We start from the raw sequence: 22307 nt of genomic DNA, 5'->3' as shown, positions 1-22307 counted from the left end.
AACTTGCTTTTCATGCTGCCAAAAAGGACTAATGGAAGATTAAATTCATTTAGCTTGAGAGAAAGCCCATGTTTCTGAAAATGGTAAGGCATCTTGCTACAACAGGGCAAATTCCCAGTCAGAGAAATTCCACTGAATAGACCAAGATAAGAAAGATATCAATAAACTCATAGTTTTCTAGTAAAAAACTCCACCTCTCTTCTGCTCATCTTTTCTTGGTTGCTGCTGTTCACTAATTTCTTTAATTGGATTGAATATCTACATGACAGCCATTAGACTCCAGTTCTGTTTATTAGTGCAAGATCATTTCATTCAATTTTCTTAATTATCAATTATTATTATATATTATTAAATCTTGTTATAATGATGCTATCATGTCTGCTGTGAACCTGTCTGTGATTATTTCCTTGTTATTGTCATTGCTGTGCAAAGAATGAGAACCTTTAAATATTCACACTGAGAGTAATGGAACAAAGAATTTAACAACATTCCAAATTAAGCCTTCTTTCATTTAGAAGTGGATTTATATGAAACTGTGGGCTGTGATAGCGGAAATCTAAATAAGAGCCAAAATACCCCTTCACATTCTTGGTAGTTATTATCACTGCCACAAATCAGTTCCATTCCAAGTAATCAGGGACTCTATTATTAATGAAGATTTTTACACATTTTAAACATCAAATGGATTAAAAAAACATTACAATAAAAATGATGTAAATATAAGAACATTTAATCTCGAGAGATGAACTGCATACTAAGGGGATCTTTTCACAGCTGAATGACAGACTATACCCTGTCACTGAAAGGATACCTTCTTTTGATTTTGGATATCTCACTGCATTTACAGCATCTTTGACTTCTTTCCAGACTTGCTCTTCACCAGCCAATTTCTCAGCATCCTGGTTAATGGAAAAAAATGCATATAATGAGAAAAAGAGTAAAATGAGAATATGCAGTAATGATGAAAAATAGGGTAAAAGGATTTCACTGTTAAAAGCTTCTTGTAGAGAGTGTATTGCTATTTCTTGTCAACACTTCCATGTCACTTGGAATTCATACTCACCTTGTTTTTGCAAGCAAATGAGATGATATAAAGAAAAACAAATGCAAACTTGGAAACATTAAGCACTCTAATCAGATATTAAATTTGGAACAAGAACTATGATCAACCAGAAGAAAAGAAATAAAAGCAGGTTTTACTATCGAAATGCATTGAGGAGATAAATTTTTTCAAAGACCTGCTACCTAAGACTTCCCTTTAGCACACTGTAGAAAGGATTTAGCAAAAAATTCTGATTTATCACATGATGATTATAAAGATAAACAGTGGGAGTTTAGCTTCATCCATTACAGTTACAAACATGAGGTTTCAGGAGAAGTCTACTACTCAGAAAAAAGCTAAACTTTCATTTAGTAAAATATTACTATTTCTTCCCTAGTCCACTGGATTCTACAAACAGCTACATTTTCCCATTGCTTTATCATAAAGGAAGAAAAAGTCATAAATGGCTACAGCAGTAAAGAGAAAGTTTCCCATTTCAGCTATGTAGTGGTGACTAACAGAACCTTAGGCAAACTGCTTGGAACAAATGCATTAAAGCATCTACAGATGCAAATAAGCATCTTGTGGGATTTCCTAAAGCATCTAGCTCTTCAATTTCCATTGCTATAGAACTTAAATATCTTTAAAAATCTGGCCTGTAATACACTGCAGTTCATTACCGCTCTCCCCTTATAAAAGGCACTGCTACTTTGTCTAAGATTTTTTTTGAAGTGCAAAGTCTTGCAGGAATATTTTAAATTCAGTTCTAAAAAGATCAGCCTTCAGCAGGGATAGAGGCCTGCAGAGGAACAGAGAAGTGTGTTAAAATCTAACCAAGCACTTTGTAACCAACAGATGCTCACCAGGAATCATGGAAGTACCTCCACTGAAAAGCTTATAATATGTAACTGCTTAGAATTGCCTCATTTTCTTATTCCACTGCTCCCCATTTGCCATAAATTCAGAAAAAAAAATTAGTGAGATTCAGCACTCAGTTTCACGTTTAATTTGCAGTTTTGACTTTCCATCTGCTTCATGAAACAGCAGACCTCTGTGAATTCCTTGGATGATTAAATCAAGAATAAATCAAGGTTGTTCTCAGCTGCCCTACCCTTCTGTAGGGCCTAACAAGGAGAGTGGCCTGACCCCACTGAATTTTGAACATGAACTTCCCTTACAATGAATTCCCTGATCAAAATGATCACCTGGAAATAATTTTGTGCAGAGCTGAGTTTGCCACCAGCAGGCATAAGGTGAATGTTAGGACAAACCAGCTTGTACCACAGAAATTTTATCAACACATGAATGAACCTGCACAGCCCTCTTCCAGCTTTGCGGTAGATGGACAATGAATCTCTTACTGCCAATGTAACCTCTGCTGGTTTTTATGGACTACATCTACTACTGAACACAGCTTCTTAACATGAAACAATCTCTTTAAAACGCCTTTGTGGCTCAAGCGCTTCTCATTGACTCATCTAAACAAGATATCCAGCCTATAAGATACTAATAATGAAGTCTGTGAAAACTTCGTTTAAGGAGCTACCAAACCAGAAAAAATGTTTTAAGTTATCTTTCTTACTTGCCCAAGTATCATTCAGAGTGTTTCTCTAACATGTTTTAAGCCTAACAACTAACACCTCAGAAGAATGGGAATTGAGAGAGATTTATAACTGAAAGAAGGAAAACAACTATGAAGCAAGGCCAAAGAATTTGCACATAGCAAGACTGATGGATGAATGACTAAAGTGTTCACTCAGATGGGATTAATCCTTCTCTGTCTAATGTAGCTTTTTTGAGTTACTGTTGTCTTCTAGCATTTAATTGGCAGCATAAAGCAGGGCAAGGTTGGGGTTTCCAACCTTCACACTAGTGCACAGGGTTAAGTCATCACCGGCTTCATATCCAGGTAGAGAATAGAAATGTCTGTTGGACCAATAATCTCCCAGTCCTCTCTCGATTCATGGTCTTTATCCCTTTTCTATGAGAGTTTAGGATGGAAGGAGCTGGGCAGGAGCTCTGGGAAAGTTGTGAGTCACAGGTTTCAATTAGATGTTTTCTGTGTTCTCAAGATGAGGCATTTTAGTGATTGGCAGATGTAAGAACAAAGAAAGATATGGCTAGCTTGGCATTTTACACTTCTACTGCTCTTCATCAGATTTCCATATATGAAAGAGAGCTGTCCTTTCCTAAACAGTCTAGATCTAGGTATGAAGGCTGTTTCCAAACAGGCAGCCAAGTAGTGGCTGCAAAACAACCAGGAGAAGTTGTCACTGGGAACACTGCCTTGCATCCTAATAAACTTTCTCCAGGTAAGTTATTTCCCTCCCTTGGAAAACACCTTGAAAATCATGGCCATGCAGTATGATTAAGCCAGCTAAAAACACAAAGCTGCCTTGGAGTCAGAATTATGAAAATAATTGACATGATTAAATGTTATACCGAACAGTTTAATTCAATCTAAGAGCATGGCAATAACAGCTACAGGAGATACAGCTTTCCATGGAGTAACCCCCTTTCAAAGCATCTCTTTTGAGAACACATTCGCAGTCAAACCTCCAGGTGTGCAGACCTGCCAACAATAAAGACAGACTTTTTTCTTTTATAGAAAAGAACACCAACTGAAGAAAAAAAAGAGGTTTTTGAAAAAGAAGGAAGAGCTGCCAATTTCTGCCTAATTATTTTCCTTATTTCTAACTCTGACACTAAACACAAGAATTTCCTTCTCAGAACAATAAAATATTTTTGTTTTGGTCCATAAAATAATTAAACCATATAGTCTATTCACAAAGCATTAACAAAAGAGAGAAATAAGAAAACTGTAGGGTATCTGATGAGGATTGTAACCTGTTTGAAGATTGGTTAACTATAAAATGATCTGCAGTTCTAGCTTTAAGTGATAGGAAGTTTTATTTTAACTTTAATAATTATAATTTTTATTATAAAGCCTCATCTCCTAAAACAAGTACAGACATCAAACACCACAGAAATAAGCATTTGAAAATGATCACCTGTTCCATTCTCTAGTATTTCTATCTAAGAATTATTTCTCTCCCTATCTTTTCTGCTATTTCAGTTTCCTGAAAACATTCCATCCTTAAAGGAACTCTCCTTGGAAAGGAGTGTAATCTACAAATTCTACAAATCTACAGATAAATGCTTCTCTTTCCTTCCTGTTCCTTCACACCACTCCTCTTCCCCCAATTACTTGCTGTGTCTTATACTTCCTAAAAGTGTTCCCTGTCCATTAATTTCAGGCACCACTGCTTTCACACACATCGTTAGTGATCACTGTTCTTTGTGATCCCAGCATTAAAAATCCTGATTTCTAAAAGATTCCCACATGGATAGCATGTCCTCTGAGAGAAGATATTTCTCTTACCAAAACAAGCACATGTTAACCAGTAAGTACCATTGCCCTCTCCCCAAAAGTGCTCCCACAGCCCCTCCACTGCTCATTCATTGTGCACTGCACCTCCAAAACCCTCCTGACTATTGGAAAGATTGATTAAGGACTAGTTCTCCATACACATTTAGGTTACAGTATAGATAAAGACATGGATTTTCGTCCTCTCTGCAACATTCATCTTTCTCCTTCTCATAGGTGGAGGTAGAGAAAAAAACCAAACATTGCCCACAGAGAGGAAACCATGAAGCTCTCCTCACCTCCCTTCAGAGCAGGGAGAAGTGGTGACCAGAAAATCCAAGTGGTAAATAATTCCTATACTTCTTTTTTTCCTTCCCACCATTCCTCCTATTTGAAGTGTGTCCAAGGGCATCTTCATTAGATGCCTGTTTTCAGTATTCAGGTATCCAGTCCCACACAGGCAGAAATAAGCAGGTATTAGACTTCCAGGCTACCCTTAGATAAGTGAAAAAGAAGGATTGAAGTTTTTCCTGACCACTATCTGCTCTTCTAAATACACAAATGGATTAAGAGTGCAATGTAACCACCAGCAAATGTCAGTTTTACAAAGGATAAAAACATATAAACCATAATTTACATGTTGCATATATAGAAATTAGGGGTCTAACAAGAAATATTATTGAATATTATATTTTTCCAAGATTGAGAAATCACAGTAAATAATAATAGATTTTTCTGAACACAAAATCTATTAAATAATAATAATAACAATAACAATAATAATTATAACAACAATAATAATAATCATGTGTGACAGCAGCAGATAACCGTATTCTCTTTCTTGGTGGAAGCTTTAACTTTTAAGTTTTCTGAATTGTAATACTTAAACACCTTAAAAGCTGTGGATATCTCAAATACCTAAACATTTCATAGAAATTGTTGTCCATTGCTTATGATTTGCTAAATTTTTAAAAATTTCTAAAAATGTAAGCAACTACAGATGTGCATCTGAACAGAACAGAGGAGCTCATACACATTTAAATCTGAGCACGACATTTTAGAACTGATCTCAGATACTCTGAAAGCATAAATGATGATTTTCTATTTCTGATTCTGTTTAAAAGTGCAGGAGCTACTGAGTGTTTGTTTCCAGTAAACTTAGTAGCTTATTGCTAGACAGTAAAGAAAAGCATTAAATGAGTAAAGACACTGCACATCTTCTGAAGTTTCCCTTTCAGAAAGATGAAGAAAAGTGTCAGTGAGAAAATGTGATATGCAAGCTGTGATATTGCAGCTATACTAAATTTCTGACATGAGGTTTTCTGAGCAAAAAAGGGCATGAGGGCCTGCTGGGCAATCACAGGTGCAGGCAGCTATAGACGCAGCAAAAGAAAGCACACTTGAGTGCTTTCCCAAAATATCTGAGGTCATCTTCTATGAAGCATTTTCCGGATAAAGTTTAAACTCAAAATCAAAGATTTCTCATCTCTTATTATGAGGGCTGTGGTTTACAGAAGCCTACAGCTTCAGTTGGAGATTTACTCACCTTCAGTCTTGTGAATGTACTTCATTAAGAACTACAAGTATGTGACATTATCAGTGCACACAGCCCTGTCACAATTCAAGATTTCCATGTGATTTCTGAAGTTTTAAAAGCTCCTGTGCCCTGCTCCATGAAAAATAATGCCAAGTTCACATATTCTCCTTTATCTATCCTTTGCAACCCATGTAAGGTTGTCCTCACCAGAAGTTTTGTGTTTTTCTGAAGAGAGTGGCTGGGACACACAGCAATTCCAAAGGTACTCTGCAGACAAAAAACACACTGTGTTCCCTGTAAGGCTATTGGGAGGGGGTGAACTTCAACTTCTGAACAATTTGAATTTGTACTTTTTTGTTTTTGAATTCTCAGAGTAAAATAAGACATGTTAGATCTGGATGCCATATTGAATCTGTGCAGTACATTGCTCAGTATTAGGCAGGCTGCATTCCCTCACATAATCAATACCAGCTCTTCATGGATTACTGACTCTGGTGTCTGGAAGTGTATAAGAACTACACAGGCTAGTAACACTCTAAATCATATAAATATTGGAAAATTTAGCACTTCTTCGCACCATTCCCATTTAACTGCTCTACTTAGGCATTGAGATCAAGATGAAGGTTTCCCCAGACCCTGCATATAAGTAATGCAAAAACACAAGCAACTTCACAGGGCAGTATGAATAACCTTCCCTTAACATTATCCAACTTAGTAACAACATTACTGTATTTACTCAGAAATTTAAAAGTGACATGAAAAACAGCTGTGCGAAATTTATCAAAATGAGATGATTTCAATAAAGAGAAAATTAAGACCAGCAAGTCTATTTTAAGAAGTAAGTTAAATTTAAGAAAATTAAATGGGACATAGATAAATCCAGCTTAGATTTAATTAAGACAAACTATTAGGTAAGAGGAGCAAACAGACAAACAATTCTTAACCTCTACAGCTGCAAGTCTGATATGTGTCAGGTCCACAATTCTGCACAGCCAAAAATAGTAATTGTATTTCTGTCAGTCATACTCTATTTTTCTTCACTGCAATCCCATTTCAGCTATTAATTTCTGTGATTCTTTAAGACACACACATTTTTAAACAGCCTTTTCAAAGACCACTGCATCTCTATTCTGTATGATGCACAGGCAATCTCATAAATATTTTATAGTGAAGAAAATTGACATCATTCTTCCTAGTGACTCCCCTGTTATATAGATTCAAGGGTCACATTAGCCTTCTTTGCCAGAGGAAAACACTATGTTTTCCATTTCTGTTCAGACACCCACTCTGAGATTCATTTGATCAAATGTAGATATTTGGGGCCACCCTTCTAAAGAAACACTCTCTGGGTGCAATTTTTATTACACTAAAGCAGGCTTCTAAAATATGTCAGATGAATGACAAAGTATGTTCATTCTTTTCCATTTTATCCATAAAGAAAGTCTAGAGCAACTAGCTCAGGTGATCACATTTATCCTGTCTGAGATTTGGTGAAATAAATCATAGCTGTAGATCCCCCTTTCAGATGTAGAACATGTGCTCCACCTTTGCAGTGGTGGTGCATTATATTTCAATAGGTCTAATTTACCAGCAATTCCAGTTATTCTGTGTTATTTACCTGTTTTCAGAAATGTTCATTATTCTCTCAGTCTTTGTCATCCATTAATTTTATTGCCAATGATTTTGCAATTACTTCCACTTAATTAATGAAAATGCTGTGTACTGTACAAAGAGGGTTATTATGGGCACACTTTGGAATTATTTGGTAAGCATTATATATAACTGATTATTATGGCAATGTAATATTTAAATGTGTTGTCAGAACAACCTTTAGAGTGTATATATATTTAGAGTGCACATATATATAAATTCCTGTAGTAAGGGAAAATACACCAAAAAAATCTCAAAGTTTTTATTAGTCTTGAACATCAGAGCCCAATGGAAATTCTTTAAGCCGAATAATGTTCATAGATCAAGTGTTGTTATTAGAACTTTTCTGTTTTACATCCACTCTTTGCGATAAAAATCTCAACAAATAATGTTACAGACAGAATTTTCTCTCTTAAAAACAAGTATAAAAGGATGCTAGGCTACTTAGCAAGGAAACAAGATAGCATCAAAAGACAAATCTGTCAACATATAATCAATACACAGGGCTAAGCAGCTAAACTACATCATAACATCTTGCTACCTGGTGAATCCTCAAATGAAAGGCACACGTTAATGCATTCTGAAGTAATTTCATTTAAGTGTAGGTCATTCTGGTTGCTGACCTAAACATTTACCATATTTATTTCTAAACTAGGTCCCTTATATACTACTACTCTTTTTGGAGTCACAATTGCACAGGGGCTATCCTTTGTCACACACAGCTCAGGCCCCTGGGGATGACTGACACTTTGCAAGACCTCAGTGCCTACCCCTGGTCAGGATGATGAGCAACAGGACTGAGTTTGTGTTTGTAACAGCACTGCCTTTATAAACCTCCCTGTGTCAGGAGTCTAGGGCTGACTGCACAATTGTAACCTATGCTAAGTTGCATAGGTTACAAGCAGAAATAAAAATTGATCGGACAGTGGTAAGACCAATAAATAGACGTTCACTACTTATCAACTCATAAAAGCCAGAAGTGAGGAGAAGCAAAGGAAATTACAGCTTAACATGAATGAAAGAGGGCCTTATGCCAGATCACCCAAAAATTCTTGTCACGTTTGTAATTCCATTGCAATTTCCATCATCAGTACAAAAATAAACCCTGTGTGTAGTTCATTTACCTGAGCAAGGATACTGTTCAGCCTAATCCCTAGCAACAGTGAGACTGGTATTTCACAGTCAGTCTTACACATTATGCATTTGTTAAGGCAATCTCTAGGCATCTCTTAGCACACAAACTGACAGCTACAAGGCAAATCTTCTTTACTCCTTAATTCTGCAACCTGTGGAGATATGGAGTGCCACTGAGTGCATTTAGTGGCTCAGGAGAGATCTGTAGGCCCAAAATCCTCAGAATTTTCAGTTATTCACAACGTATAATCCAATCTTCATTCATCAGTTCACTGAAATACGCGCTTAAGTTTAAAAGCATATATAAATCCTATTGAAGTTAATTTCTATGCAAATGACCAAATTCTTCACTAAGTAGAAGCATAGTTACTTATGAAGTTCAATGTACACTTCAGTGATCTGAAGAACTTGTGCCCATTGAATTATTGCTTCTCACTGAAGATATATTGACATTAATTTAGATATTATATTTGAACACTAATATCAAAACAATTTAATATCTTAATGCATGAGATACAACATGATAAAATTGTAGTGATAGTAATTCTGTTTTTGATGTACACTGCAATGTAAAAAAATAGTATTTACTTCAGCATATGCTTTCTGAATGAATGGGTGTGAAATAGAGGAAGTTGATTGTTTAGAAAAGTACACGCAACATGACTAAGCTCATACATAGTTGATCAATCCACTCCACCCCTTAAAATATTTGCTGGATCTCAAAATTCCTAGACTGCTGATAAAAACTGGTTGCCTAACTCACTAGTATGCTTCTTGAATATTTAGCATCAATACTCAAATCCACAATCTCCCAAGTTTTTTAAGGTCAGGAATAAAGGAGGTTGAATTCATTTTTTACAACTGCAGCTCCTTGAGTGAGTACAATACCTGGAGTTTCCTCCTCTAGAATTTTGCCAACATATTTGACTGCTAGATTAATATTAGTTTGCTATAACCAAAGAAGAATTTTGCAAATACTTAGAAAAGATGATGTATAGTGTTTTAGTTATTTCAAGAACTTCTTTGGAGAATTATTATTGACTATTCCCTAACATTAATTTAAACAGTAAAGGTTCTTCCAGGGCTTAAAGGAAGCAGCCAGAAACACTCCATAAGGCAAATGAGTGGTTGAAACAGTTTCCAACACCTTTCTAGCACTCTGTTGTTCTGATTCAATAATACAAACATTTAAGTTATTTTCACAAAAAATAGGAAACAAAGTGAAAAGGACATTTTCTAAAATGTCGTAATGTCATGGAAACTGTTATAAGACCCTTATGAGACCCTGGAGGCCTTTATGTAATGTTTTGATAGCTACCATGCAGATGGTTCCTGCTGCCTGCCAGTGTTAGAAGTACTCACATGCCTCAGCAATCAATGGTGATGGGCCAAGGTGACTCAAAGCAAGGAGAGGTAGCCTACATCACAAAACATGTACTGGAAAGTAGACATCTTGACTTACCTTAAAGCAACTGTTTATGGGACCTGATGCAACAAAATAATTTGGTGATACATAATCTACACTGGATTTCCAATTTTCCAAAACAGTTCACAGTACCAGTAATCTATTTCTCTGTCTTGATATGTACTCTAAGTAATTCACTCATTGCTTGAAAACAAACTGTTCAAAAATATTTTTCTAGCCAGATGGATGAGTGCTGCCCTTCAAAAAAAATACCCTCAAAGCTTTTTATCATTTCTTTTGCAGGTCAGGGTTTGTGGCAGGGGAGAAGCACCTCACTTTATGTGGACCCCCACCTTCATTAGCCAAATACACTGTAGTAGCTACAGAACCTTACAGTATATTTCTCCACTAGACAAAATGTATATAGATTCAAACTACTGTATTATTAGGCAGTAGCTGGAATCACATCTAGAGCTCTCAAAGCTCAGAAGAATTTCTTTTGTACATGGGAATGACGCGAGTTTTACATTAAGCTAGAAATACTTTGCGGGTAAAAGTTTTGTTGTCTAGATATTGTCAAAGGAAATGCAGGAGCTTTAGTTTATACCAACACTAAGACAAAGATTCATACCATAATCAGTGTGATGCAGCAACATATTTTTCCTAATGATGGTGTTCAGATAAATCTTGGACAGAATTGTAACACGCTGTTTTACTACAGTCCCCAGTTCAAATCACTGCTTATGGTATAATCAAGGACTTTCATACAATACACTGAGCAATCCTGTGGAAAACAGCAGGATATCCTGCAGTGGGTCAAAAAAATTACACAATCCTCTGCTGTAACTCTTGTGGCTGGAGTACATACAGCCTTCTAAAGTCTGCCATCTTTTACATACAAACAAGTTTCTCTTCCTGCTTTAGAACAGAGCTCATAAATACAAAATTTATAACTACAACTTTAGTTATTGCATTGTTGTGACATTAATTAAATTATGGCAAGAAGCTGATATGGCACATTGCTTATCATAGCAATTTTTCAAGCCAAAGCATTTAGTCTGCAGTTTTAAAGCCTCAAAAATTATAGGCTTTCTTGTTATTCAAATGAGCTCATTCTTGCTTTAATACACCTCAGAGAATATTAGTTAAGGACTGGAACTGATTTAGGCACCAGAGAGTGTGATTCTGTCTTTCTCAGCCTATGGTGCTTCCTATGAATTCAGCCAGAACCTCAAACTTTGAATTATTACACTGTCAAAAAGCAATTAGAATGAAGTCATGATACCTGATGACCTTGCCACAGAGTTCTAAATCAGTCAATCAACCTCTGAAAAATAAAATTTGGCTTGCAAAGAGTGTCTAAAAGTTTAGAGGCAGCTGGCAGGAAAGCTATCTCTCTTAATTTAAATAAGCCTAGAGTGAAAGATGCACTTTCACAATGTGGGATGGGAAATAGCAATGTGAGTCTTTCTATTAAGTTTCATAGTGAGATATACTAAAGAATAACTCATCTTTTTTAATGTTACTTGTATAAGGGGCATTTCAGTATCTAATTTATGGAGGGAGCCATGAAATAGGGCTTCATTTGACTTAACAAAGGTCACAAAACAAATAGCAGCAAAAGCAAACAACCCCCACCATGTACTGGATGTGGAATATATTGTTCATTAAATAGAAAAATCTTTAAAACTGTCCTTGCATGTTCCATGTATGTACCTCTGCACGTACATATGCATACAATACTGCTTTTCCCATTCAGAGCTGTGTTTGACCAGTGTAGGTACATGACCACCACAAAAAGCAATCACAGTTAAATGGTTAACAGAATATGCTGTTCTTACAAGAGAAAGAATAGTTTAGTTCATAGATTTAATGATGGGCAAATTACCAGATTAAAATCAGGACTACTAGATTAAATTTTTCCCAGACTTTTAAAAGCCGTTATTGACCCATATAAGGCAAAACCACGTTCATACTTATGGGCTCAATGTGCAAAACCTGCTTAACACAACCAGTCATTATTCCTCTCCTCTGACTGGAATTTTCAGAAAACTAGGACAACAGGCAGTGCAATGAAGCTACTTTACATCTTTACACCTACTGTATTTGCAGTATTTATTTCTAGTAATTCCCGAGCATTGTATTGGCAGTAAGTGATCTCAGAAAAAAAATAAACTGTAAGAAAGGTAAGATTTATCAGGACAATTTTTTTTGACTAAGAAAAATGAAACAAAAGACAAATTTTTGAGCATCATAAAGTATATAGTATACAATCAGGATGGTGTTAAGAACCAGAAATTTGGAGTATGCAGAAAGCATATTCAGAATCTGAAGAGAAAGACACAGAATGCACTGGTATGAAGGAGAATCACAAGAACCATAGTTGAAAACATTTATTCAGTATGAAAAAGGTTCCTATGCATTAGTATTGGGTGATGTCTTCAAGGCAATGTCTTCAACAAGGAATGAGTTAAAAATGACAAAAACTTAAGCTGAAATTACTTGAAGATGGCATTTTGCAAAAAAATTCTGTGAGCTAATAAAATTGTGTCCTATTTTAAGTAATTTGCTCATAAAGAGTACTTTTCCACCTTCTTTCCTTCCTCCATGCTGGTGTGATTTCAGATTGTTTGTTGACTTTCCTGTTGCTATTATTTATAAAACTGGCAGTAGCAGAATCACAGCTACACTGTTTTGATGGTTTTTAGACTGCACAGAGTAAAAACAGTGTTTATCCCAAAAGCTGAGAGTCTAAGACCAGATAAAACAATAAAGGAGCATTCAAAATATACAGCATGCCTGCAAGGGCTGACTTTATGGTCAGCCCATATAATTTTGCTGTCCTGGTTTCAGTCTTTAAAGGTAAATGATAAATTGCTTTACTGTCAGAAAGGATTTAGCTTACATACAGAGAACCAATGATATAAAGGTATTTCCACTCACATTCTTCTACTTTTTCTTTAAAATTCATAGCTCATTAACATGTACAGGTGGAAAGAAAAAGATCCAAACTCCTATCTCTAGCTGCTTTGGAAGACGAATATAGAAGACAGGTACAGTGCACATCCTGGACTCACCTGAACTTCACCCATTGTCTGAAGCACTAAGAGAGTTGTGGGGTTCCCTTACCCCACAGGGTCTGCTCTAATACCTAGGAAAAAATGTCATTCTGGCTCTGATGTAGATATTATTTTGTCCAAAGTGGATGACTTTCAACCAGAGAGATTTTTGTATCGAGAAAATTGAAACTCAGTCAGTCCAGAGATCTGCAGCTTAAAGTTGCAACATCCTTTTTGTTTTTTTTTAATGATTTAAGGAATCTGAATTGCATCCTATCATATTTCAATCAAATTACCTAATTAGTGGGATTTTAAAAGATTGAACACACTGCAAAATAGAAAAAAGTGACTGATAAACAGATCAAGAAAATGCATGCAAAATCAAGATTTTTTCCCTAAGGTACAACTGTTATTAGAAACCACCTTGACAGGCTGAAACATACAAGACCTTGTAGGAACCTCAGATTCCTACAATCTGAGATTCAAGCTCAGATAATGCAATGGTTAGCTTTCATAAACTAGCTGTTTACGAAAAAACAGTCTCTCCAAAATCATCACAGGAAGGTGTTTGGAAAGTGATTTGTCTGATCTTGCCTTATATTTAAATTACTGCTGGAGTTTTTTTCTGAATATTTTATGTCTATTTTAGATTGCTAATCCAGAGTAAGATTTTTCTTATTTCAGCTTGTCATTCAGCAAAGACCAAATAGTGACTGCTATAGGAATGACAACATCTGGAAAAATAAATCCTAGTAATAGGTAGTTCTAACATTCCCAAAGAAGCTGGACATCCTGAAAGAATTGATCCAGAAGGATCCAGGCACTTCAATGTAGCTGCAACAGCCAAAAAAAGTGATGAGAATGCACTCTCTTCCCTTGGCAAAAAAAAAGTTTCTTCTTAAAACATCTGCCAGGAGATTTAAGTTCCCTATGAAATGGCTGGGTCTGAAAGGAATGGGATTCTGCTCCCCTCAGATGAGCATAAAGCCGGACTCCCAGGAGGGTGCCACACTCCCACCTTCTGTGTTTGCTTTAAATATGAACTCAATGGACCAAATTGATACAGGTTGCCTTATTAAGGATCTCCTGAAAAGGCAAAGAATTTACATATATCTTTCAACCCATGTCTTTTTATAAGAACAGCCAGATCTTTTCCATGACCTTGACAACCCAAGTGAGCTCCAGCTGGATGCTGCCAAGTGGTGACCAGAGCACGCTGAGGCAGTCCCAAAGCAACTGGGATAGGCAAGCTGTCATGGAAAAATGATCACAGGGCATTTGTCAGTGTCTTTGGACTGCACTTTTGTGGAAAAAACCCGACAATGTTGAAAGATGGAAGGAGCCTCAGAAGTCATGTAAGAAACATTAAGAAGCTGAAGACATGATGCCTTTGTTAGTGAACAAGAGATCCCAGAAATTAGAAGCGGCTGCCTTGTTTTTTACTCTGTCCTTGGCTGTTTGGAAACCCATCCCAAGAGGGTAAGATCCTCTGAAAGAAACAGAAGAGTGTTAGTCTGGCTGCTGGATTTCAGGAATTAATCCAGGGTTTATGTCACTACCAAATGCTTTGCCAGAGGGAAGAAATAGCCAGCCACCTATGGAGAGAAACAGCGTCGTGCCCCAGAGGGCTCCATTTACTGCCACTGACTTTTGTGGGCACTGGTAATACTGATGTTGGGCTGGATGAGTAGGTGGGTGAAACATGACTGATCTCTGGCTTGGTGTCACACTGTAGTTTGTTTCAAAGGCAATTCTAGTGGCAAAACAGTAAAATGGATGAGGAACAAACAAATTCTACAAATAACAATTGCAAACTCTGTATTTTGATAAAAAATTAACTCAGCCAGCATTCTTTCAGAACACAATCCTAATAATTTTTTTTTTTAACAGACTGTTAAGTATGTTGGTACTTAGCAAGTTTTTTAGAATCATGACTAGAGAAACAGATGCTGCTAGTTTTTTCTTTGCTTTGATCACAGTGATTTATGTTCAGTTAGCTGTATAAAGAGACATGTTTTCAACAATCTTATTTAATCCTTGCTTCCCAGGTTTCATCTTTTGAATTAATTTGGAGGTCTCATCTTTCATATTGTCCTTGGGAAACTCAGTGAGAATGTAAATGTCTAAAAATAAATAAATATTAGGAAAACTGGGACACAAACTCATGGAACTTGACAATTCAGCAATTTAAAAAGGCACTTCTTAACACATAATTTTGTGTTTCCTGTGTCCTAAATATGTGATCCCTGAGGGAGGGGTGACATTTTTGTACTAACACCAGTACCGTGATCTTGCATGAAACCTTTACATCCTAATTAAAAACAACAGTCAATAATAATACTCTTCATGTAGCAATGCCTCTGTAATTTAAGCACATATTCTTCAAAGGTATTGCTGAGAGCAAGCACGAAGATCAAAGGTGAAAATGTTGTATAATATATCTTTGCCCATGTTCAAGTGTCTTTCAGGAAACCTGGTGAGGCAAATCAACCACAGACACATACTGTATCAACTAATTTGATCAATTTACTTATGTTTGATGAAGTTCTAAACTACAGTTGTGTTGTTCCCTCTGCTAGAACAATAATGTCAAAAGTTCAGGTTCAGGAACTTATTTTGGGGGCCCTGGGTTATAACAGACCTGGTGGATATATGCAATAACAGGTAAAGAATTGCAGGTGGTATTTTTATGTAGAGGTTGATAGCTTGGCTGCTGTTCAGGTGACCTGATTTTGAGAACCCTTGAATTGGAAACTGGACTTGTGATGTTCTCTACCATAAGGAATAACATGCTTACTGGTGTTATGCTGTTATTAACTTTGGCAACTCTCAAACACTCGCCAAATATAAAAATGATTCAGAGTCAAGTCCATTGCTTTTGACCTTGTAATAAATAAAAGCTTTCCAAAAACTAAGCTAGACTGAAATATTAAATCCCGGCTCCAAAAGAGAAAGACGACTCATAACAAAGCCATTCTATAAGCACAAATGTCCCTGAAATCCTTGGCTGAAAATACACAACATGAACAATTCTCTGGCTCATGACTGTGGAAAAAACTGTTCCTCATTTAAAATGTTTGTCATCAATGTAAACCCATCTTTAATTATAATTAATGTAAGGGGCTTTTTTGTGCTGGAATAGTAATATGTTGCCAAGAGTTCAGCTTGGCACACATTCCCGAATCACAGTGGAGATTGATCTTAAAATGGAGCAAAGAATAATGTGTAAAGCTATCAAAGACACATTGAACTGAAGACAATACAGTAGCTATAACTTGAAGTATTGACAGACAGGAAGTATCCTATGAGTGACTTTTAGGAAGACATATTTTTTCCCCCCTCTTTTAGTTCCTGATTTCTTTTTTTCTAAGTTTGGACAAAAATCTTGATTAGACTTGTAGTTAGTGCCATTTAATTTGTCAGGAAATGAACCAGCAAAAGTTTCACCTCCATCTTATCTTAACCAGCTTACAGTGGTGAATTTGTACTCGCCAGGCTGCTCAACCAGCTGATAAAAGATATTGGCCAGCATTATAATATATCCTTAGAATTAAAATGCAGCTCACATTGAGGCTCAGGCACCAAAAATTATTTAAGATCCCCAGCTCAGCTATTGCATAGCAGCTATGCACCTAGATTATTCCATGGCTGTGCTCACAGTTGGAGAGGAAGATAAAGAACTACTACTGTATAGCAAAGATTCACTCTGAAGTCCTTTCACCAGCAGTGACCAGTGAGGAACATCTCCTCTCATTTTGCATGCAGTGCCATTGTGATTGCTCAGCCATGGAGCTCTTCCCTTGGTCTGGGTCTGTGTCTGCTCACACTGAGTGCCAGTGTCTATCAGTTGATGCTAAAATTCAGTAACTTTGGCTTCAGTGAGGGTCCCTGCGGTTGGGCTGCAGCCTGCTTCATGACACTTGAAAATGTACTCTTTGCCATATTAGAGCCTCCGATCCTGATAATTGTGCAAGGGAACTGTATATATCTAGGCAGTGTTGTAACTGCACTCTGGTTATCCACGTCAGCTAGCACAGAAATAGAATCATGTCAGTCTTGATTTTGTATTTATATATATTTCATGGAGCAGAATAATTTATCTCACCAAACTTTATCTGTCTAAAGAGTGGGCAATTTACTTGAAGGCATTCCTTTAACCTCTTTTATCCAGTCCAATTTTCATGGATTTCTACTGAAGATGGTATGAATGAGCTGCTTGTCTTTGCTCTTGGTATGAGGGAGGCACAAAGCACACAAATAAACCCCAAACTATTCTGCTTCAAGGAATTATTCTCATTTAAACAAATCCATCACATAAAGCTAAAAGACCTCAGAAAATATAACATATGTCTTTATTATCCTTTGGGCACCAGGATACTCAGCAGAAGTATAAATTACCTAAAAATTGTCTTCTCACTGCATTTGTACAGAGTGAAAAAAACAGAGCTTCATAGAACATTCACAAAAATGATCCCCAATACAGACAGTCAGATCTGTTTTCTAGTCAAAAACCTATTGAGCTCCAGTTGAAATGGTAGCTTCCTACCAATTATGAAAAATAAGTGTTGGATCTTAGAAAACACAAAGGTTACTCTTGAATATAACAAATTTACTAAGGTCACTTGCCGTCAGTAACTGACTTGAGAACAGAAATTTGATACTATCTTCCTTTTCCACTCAGGCATTTAACACTAAATGAACAAGCCTTTAAAAAATACAACAGGAAACATAAATTTCATCGATAATTATCTTGCCAAGCATTTTTATAAATATGAATAAATAAGGATGCATGTAACTAAGTACAAATAAACATAAGGTTTATGGACTCTTCATATAAACTTGTAATGTACATTTCCCACGGGATTTGCAGGATCACTTTTAAAACATTACAGAAGATGTAGAATAAAACTACAGTGCAAGTCACTTGACTTAAAACTTTACTATAAATTGATGTGAGCATCTTGAGAGATTTCACTGGTCCCTAGTATGTGCTGATCAGCTTGCACAAGACTAGAGTAACACAAACTCTATTAATGGTTGTGTAAGTGTCTAGAAATGCAATTTCAAAAAGGGTTCCAGCTTTTCTGATGAGATGACTGCAACTGAAAAAAATTCCCAATACACAAGAACTTACTTGAATGGATAAGGCATTTCTGTAATTTGCCTTTTTACCTATAAGAAAGATACATGATATGAATTGCTGTTGACTAAACTTTTTTTCTGCAAAGCAATGTTGTAAAATGGGAATTTACTATTAGCTGACTATATTGAGTCACAATATTGACTCTGCCACTCTTGATGACCCAAAGTCACAGCTCTTGCCTATTCTATTGACAAAGATTTTTCTTTTAAAAAAATTTCTAAAATGATTTAGAAATTTGACTCAGTATTAGGCATATTTCAGCAGGGATATCTTGAATAACTTTGTCAGTTTTAGGCATCTAAATCGAGACATTTTGTAGTTTTAAACCCCAGAATTTCTATAAATATGACCTCCTGATGTAGCTGCAGTGTTATATGACTCCCAGCTTACTAGCAGTGACTGAGATAAATGGAAAAAATAAGAAGCTATTCCTGTAGAGATTTTACAAATTCAGTTGTCACAGAGAAATGAAACACAATACTGTGAGGACTGCTGCAGATAATAATCACCCTAAAATGAAGCTGAGAATAAAGATGTCTTCCTTATAGCCATTAACAGATCAAGTTGCCATGAGGCCTCTAGACCTTCACAGACCTCTCTACATGGTAACAATCAGACAACCACAGAATTTCAGAATGTGGTCGCAAAGAGCTTTCCAAACATTTCACAATATCATTCCCAGGGAAATTTTGTGAATGAGCCAAAAAAAAAGATCTATAGAATATGAACTCAAATGACAATTATATTTTCAAAAAGAAAAATATAATGAATTAACTTAAACCTATGTATGAGAGTATTGGTTTCATGAATATATGCACATATAACTTCACTTAAGTATTTTTTGATGTTATATGTTGATTCTAACAATGACACATAACCAGCTTGGGGATATTATTTCCTAAAATATTCCACATGCTGAATGTTTTTTACACCTCTTGCCTACCCTTTCACAAACTGTTAAGTGATCCTTGAAGACTCTTTAGCCTGCTTATTTTTCTTAATCATCATTGCATCTGTGAGGATGTCATTTACCCAAAACTAATCCAAGATTTCACGGCACTTGAGTGATCATCCTTAAAAGAAAGACAAAAAGAGGTCTTCACTGCCTCTGAGTAGAATTGCAGCAGCTTTTGTCAGGCACAGAATGCCAACACGGACAGGAAGTAATTTAACATTATGTCATAAGCCTGAAATTTTCTGTGTTCTCTTTTTTGAACTGCCTACTGATGAATCAAAGCATGTGTTACAGTTTAAACTTTGGGGGTTTCTTTTTCTTCTTCTGTTTTTTTCCTCTGTGCAGCAATTATTCATAAATCATATTATGCTTGGAATTACATTTTCATCAATACCTTTCTTACTGTTTCTAATCTTGCAGGAACACATTTAGCTATGGCACTTGACTCACTCCAAACAGGCATTTGTGAAAATAAGAACAACTGTATATAACAAAAAGAGACTTAGTGCATAAACTGCTATGAAGCAAGCCTCATTTTGCCTATTCCATTTAATCTCTCATCAACAAATTTGTTGTGTCAAGGTTGTATAAATATGAAGCAAACCAGAATATAATCAAATCAAGCTAGGTTGAACCCTAGTAAGAGATTGCAGTGAACAAAAGTTTATGTACCACAACCACTGACCTGCTACTCCAAGAACTTGTGATGTAAATAAGCATAAAAACCACGAAGTCACCCAAGGATGTTCACCATTCTCTATAACAACTGCTGAACAAGCTTGGTAGTTCTTGAAAATAACTGATGCAGGTGTTTGGCAAAATCAATTGAACATTATTTTGAGGATAAGCACACCCTTCCTGTTGCTTCAGTTGAAGTTCCAAGATTATTCTTTTGAATAGAAAAATGCTAATATTTCCTGCTTTTCTTTCATTCAGAGTTGTCTTTCATAGTAACAAAACCCACAATGAGGGCAGAGGCAATTTTCTCCCCTATTCTGGCCATACAATTAGAAGCAAAAGATAAGTATTACAATAAGGAAGGAAAGCTGCTGATGGGCCTTGGAAAATTCTGTTTCACTGGCAAGGAATTTCTTTTCTCAGCCTACCTTCTCTTGATTCTGGCAGAGTAGACAATCACATTCAAAGCAATACTGGCGCACCAGCTGCTTTTGGCGTTCCCTGGTAGGCATCAGTGATTCAACATAGCTGATGGTGAGCTGTATGCAGTACATAAAAAAAAAATAAAAATAGTTGGCATATTTTACAAAAAATCCATATTCTGTATTAGGATATATATGTATTAGCAGAGGCAACACTTTTCTGATACAAAATTTTCCCCAGCATAAAATAAAATGCTAACAGATTATTTTCTAGAAGAAATTGACTACTTTTACAGAAGGTGAAAAAAAGAGAAAATAATTTCTATGGAAGAACACCTTTTCACATTTCAAGATCAATATTGTTTAAAATTATTAATTCCACCCAAAATTATCACTATTTCAACTTTTAATCATAATTTGGAAGAAAAATAAAAGGAGAGTAAGAAAAGATAGCAAAGAAACTCTGCATAAATTATCTGAATTCCTTGTGCATTAAATCTCATTTTCTGTCTAGCTCCAGAGCTTAAGTGTGTATTTATCACTACTGTTATACACTATCCAACTATCTCCAAAATTTTTTTCTCAGGGAAGTCTTTACTTTCTTGCAAATATATGTTTGAGCCTGAGGATAATTCCTCTTATGACATCCATTTTCATTATGTCTGTGATGTTTCCCTTGTGACCAAGGAAGCACAAAAGCATTGCAGTCTACCTTGTTGAAACTATTGACAAGAAGATTTATTGAAATTATAAAAGAAAATGTGTGCCTATATTTGTGCCATTTTCAAGTTCTTACACTGTACAGAGTGAATTCCAATGAACTACAGAGAAGTCTGTAGTTTGTTCACTTTGATGCCTGCCAGAAAGAATTTTACAGGACTAACCATTTTTAGAGTTCTTGAAATGTTTTAAGTGCTGCACAGGCACAAATTAATGATAAGGAAAAGAACATAACAAAAAGCCAGCTCAGTTCAGACGAGCTACAGTCACACATGCTATTAAGTGATTACACTATACGCCCAACACACTTTGAAACACTCCAGAGAGGTCAGAGCTGAAAAAAATCAGGTCACATTATTTCATCCTGAGCCTAGACACTTCAAATAATTGGGAGAAATCACATGGTTTTCAGTGAAATCATGAGAGTCCATTCAAAGAAATTACAGGAAAACCTGACCAATTTTAGTAATGACCATGAAATCCATTGTCAGAACCTGCATTTTGCAAATTAGTGAGCATTCTAATTGAATGAGCAATTAATAATCAACTAAAACAATTTTTTTTTCATTTTTTTCATTTATTATTACAGTGTAATTTGATTACATATTGAAGGAGGACTATGTTAAAAGAAGTCTGCTGAGATAGCAAATTCAAGCATTTAAAATAAATATGGCCTCATAATTGAAGCTTAATTGTATAATTAATGAGACAAATTAAAATTATACAATTAATCATAAGCTAGAAAGTGTGAGAACTTTGTTAGGTTTAGAATTCTATATTATGTTGTTCTGTCCCAGCTTGTGCATGTCTGAGCCAAGAGAGGATTAGTTTCACCACTACAGGCTTAGAGCAGAACAGTCTGTACTAATATTTTACATGGGAGCCATAGGCTTCCCTCTGATCTTTCTGCAGTGAATGAATGGAAATTGTCCTGTTTATTTATTCACCATACTTTTCTTCCAAGCTTTGTCTCTTCTGCCCCATTATATCCAATATTCCTCTTATTCTTTCTCTTCTCTTCCCCTCAATATGAGTATAATTTTCCTGTCTTATTCTCAACATCTGATTATCTAAACCTGTTTTCTAGCCATAAATTCTAGCTCCTTACATAGCCACGTTTGGTACAAAGGGAAGATTTCATCCCTGTCTCAGAACAGTCTCAGACCTGTCCTTCAGTCTTATCTTACACCTTTCC

At 35.9% G+C, this 22307-nt stretch overlaps 1 protein-coding gene across 2 annotated transcripts in view; it reads right to left on the bottom strand.

The window, feature by feature from the left end:
* The window catches only part of SMYD3 (SET and MYND domain containing 3), a 409715-nt gene that overhangs the window by 48589 nt on the left and 338819 nt on the right, over nucleotides 1-22307 (bottom strand). For both annotated transcript variants that reach the window (XM_058836536.1, XM_058836537.1), the window contains 2 exons: nucleotides 20399-20509; nucleotides 812-899 (listed from right to left, as the gene is read on the bottom strand). In XM_058836536.1, coding sequence (XP_058692519.1) covers nucleotides 812-899; nucleotides 20399-20509 — 199 coding nt within the window. The remainder of the gene's footprint in view (nucleotides 1-811; nucleotides 900-20398; nucleotides 20510-22307) is intronic.

This window comes from Poecile atricapillus, chromosome 3, assembly GCF_030490865.1.
Source record: "Poecile atricapillus isolate bPoeAtr1 chromosome 3, bPoeAtr1.hap1, whole genome shotgun sequence".
Classification (NCBI taxonomy): Eukaryota; Metazoa; Chordata; class Aves; order Passeriformes; family Paridae; genus Poecile; species Poecile atricapillus.
This window is presented reverse-complemented; position numbering and strand designations above follow the sequence as displayed.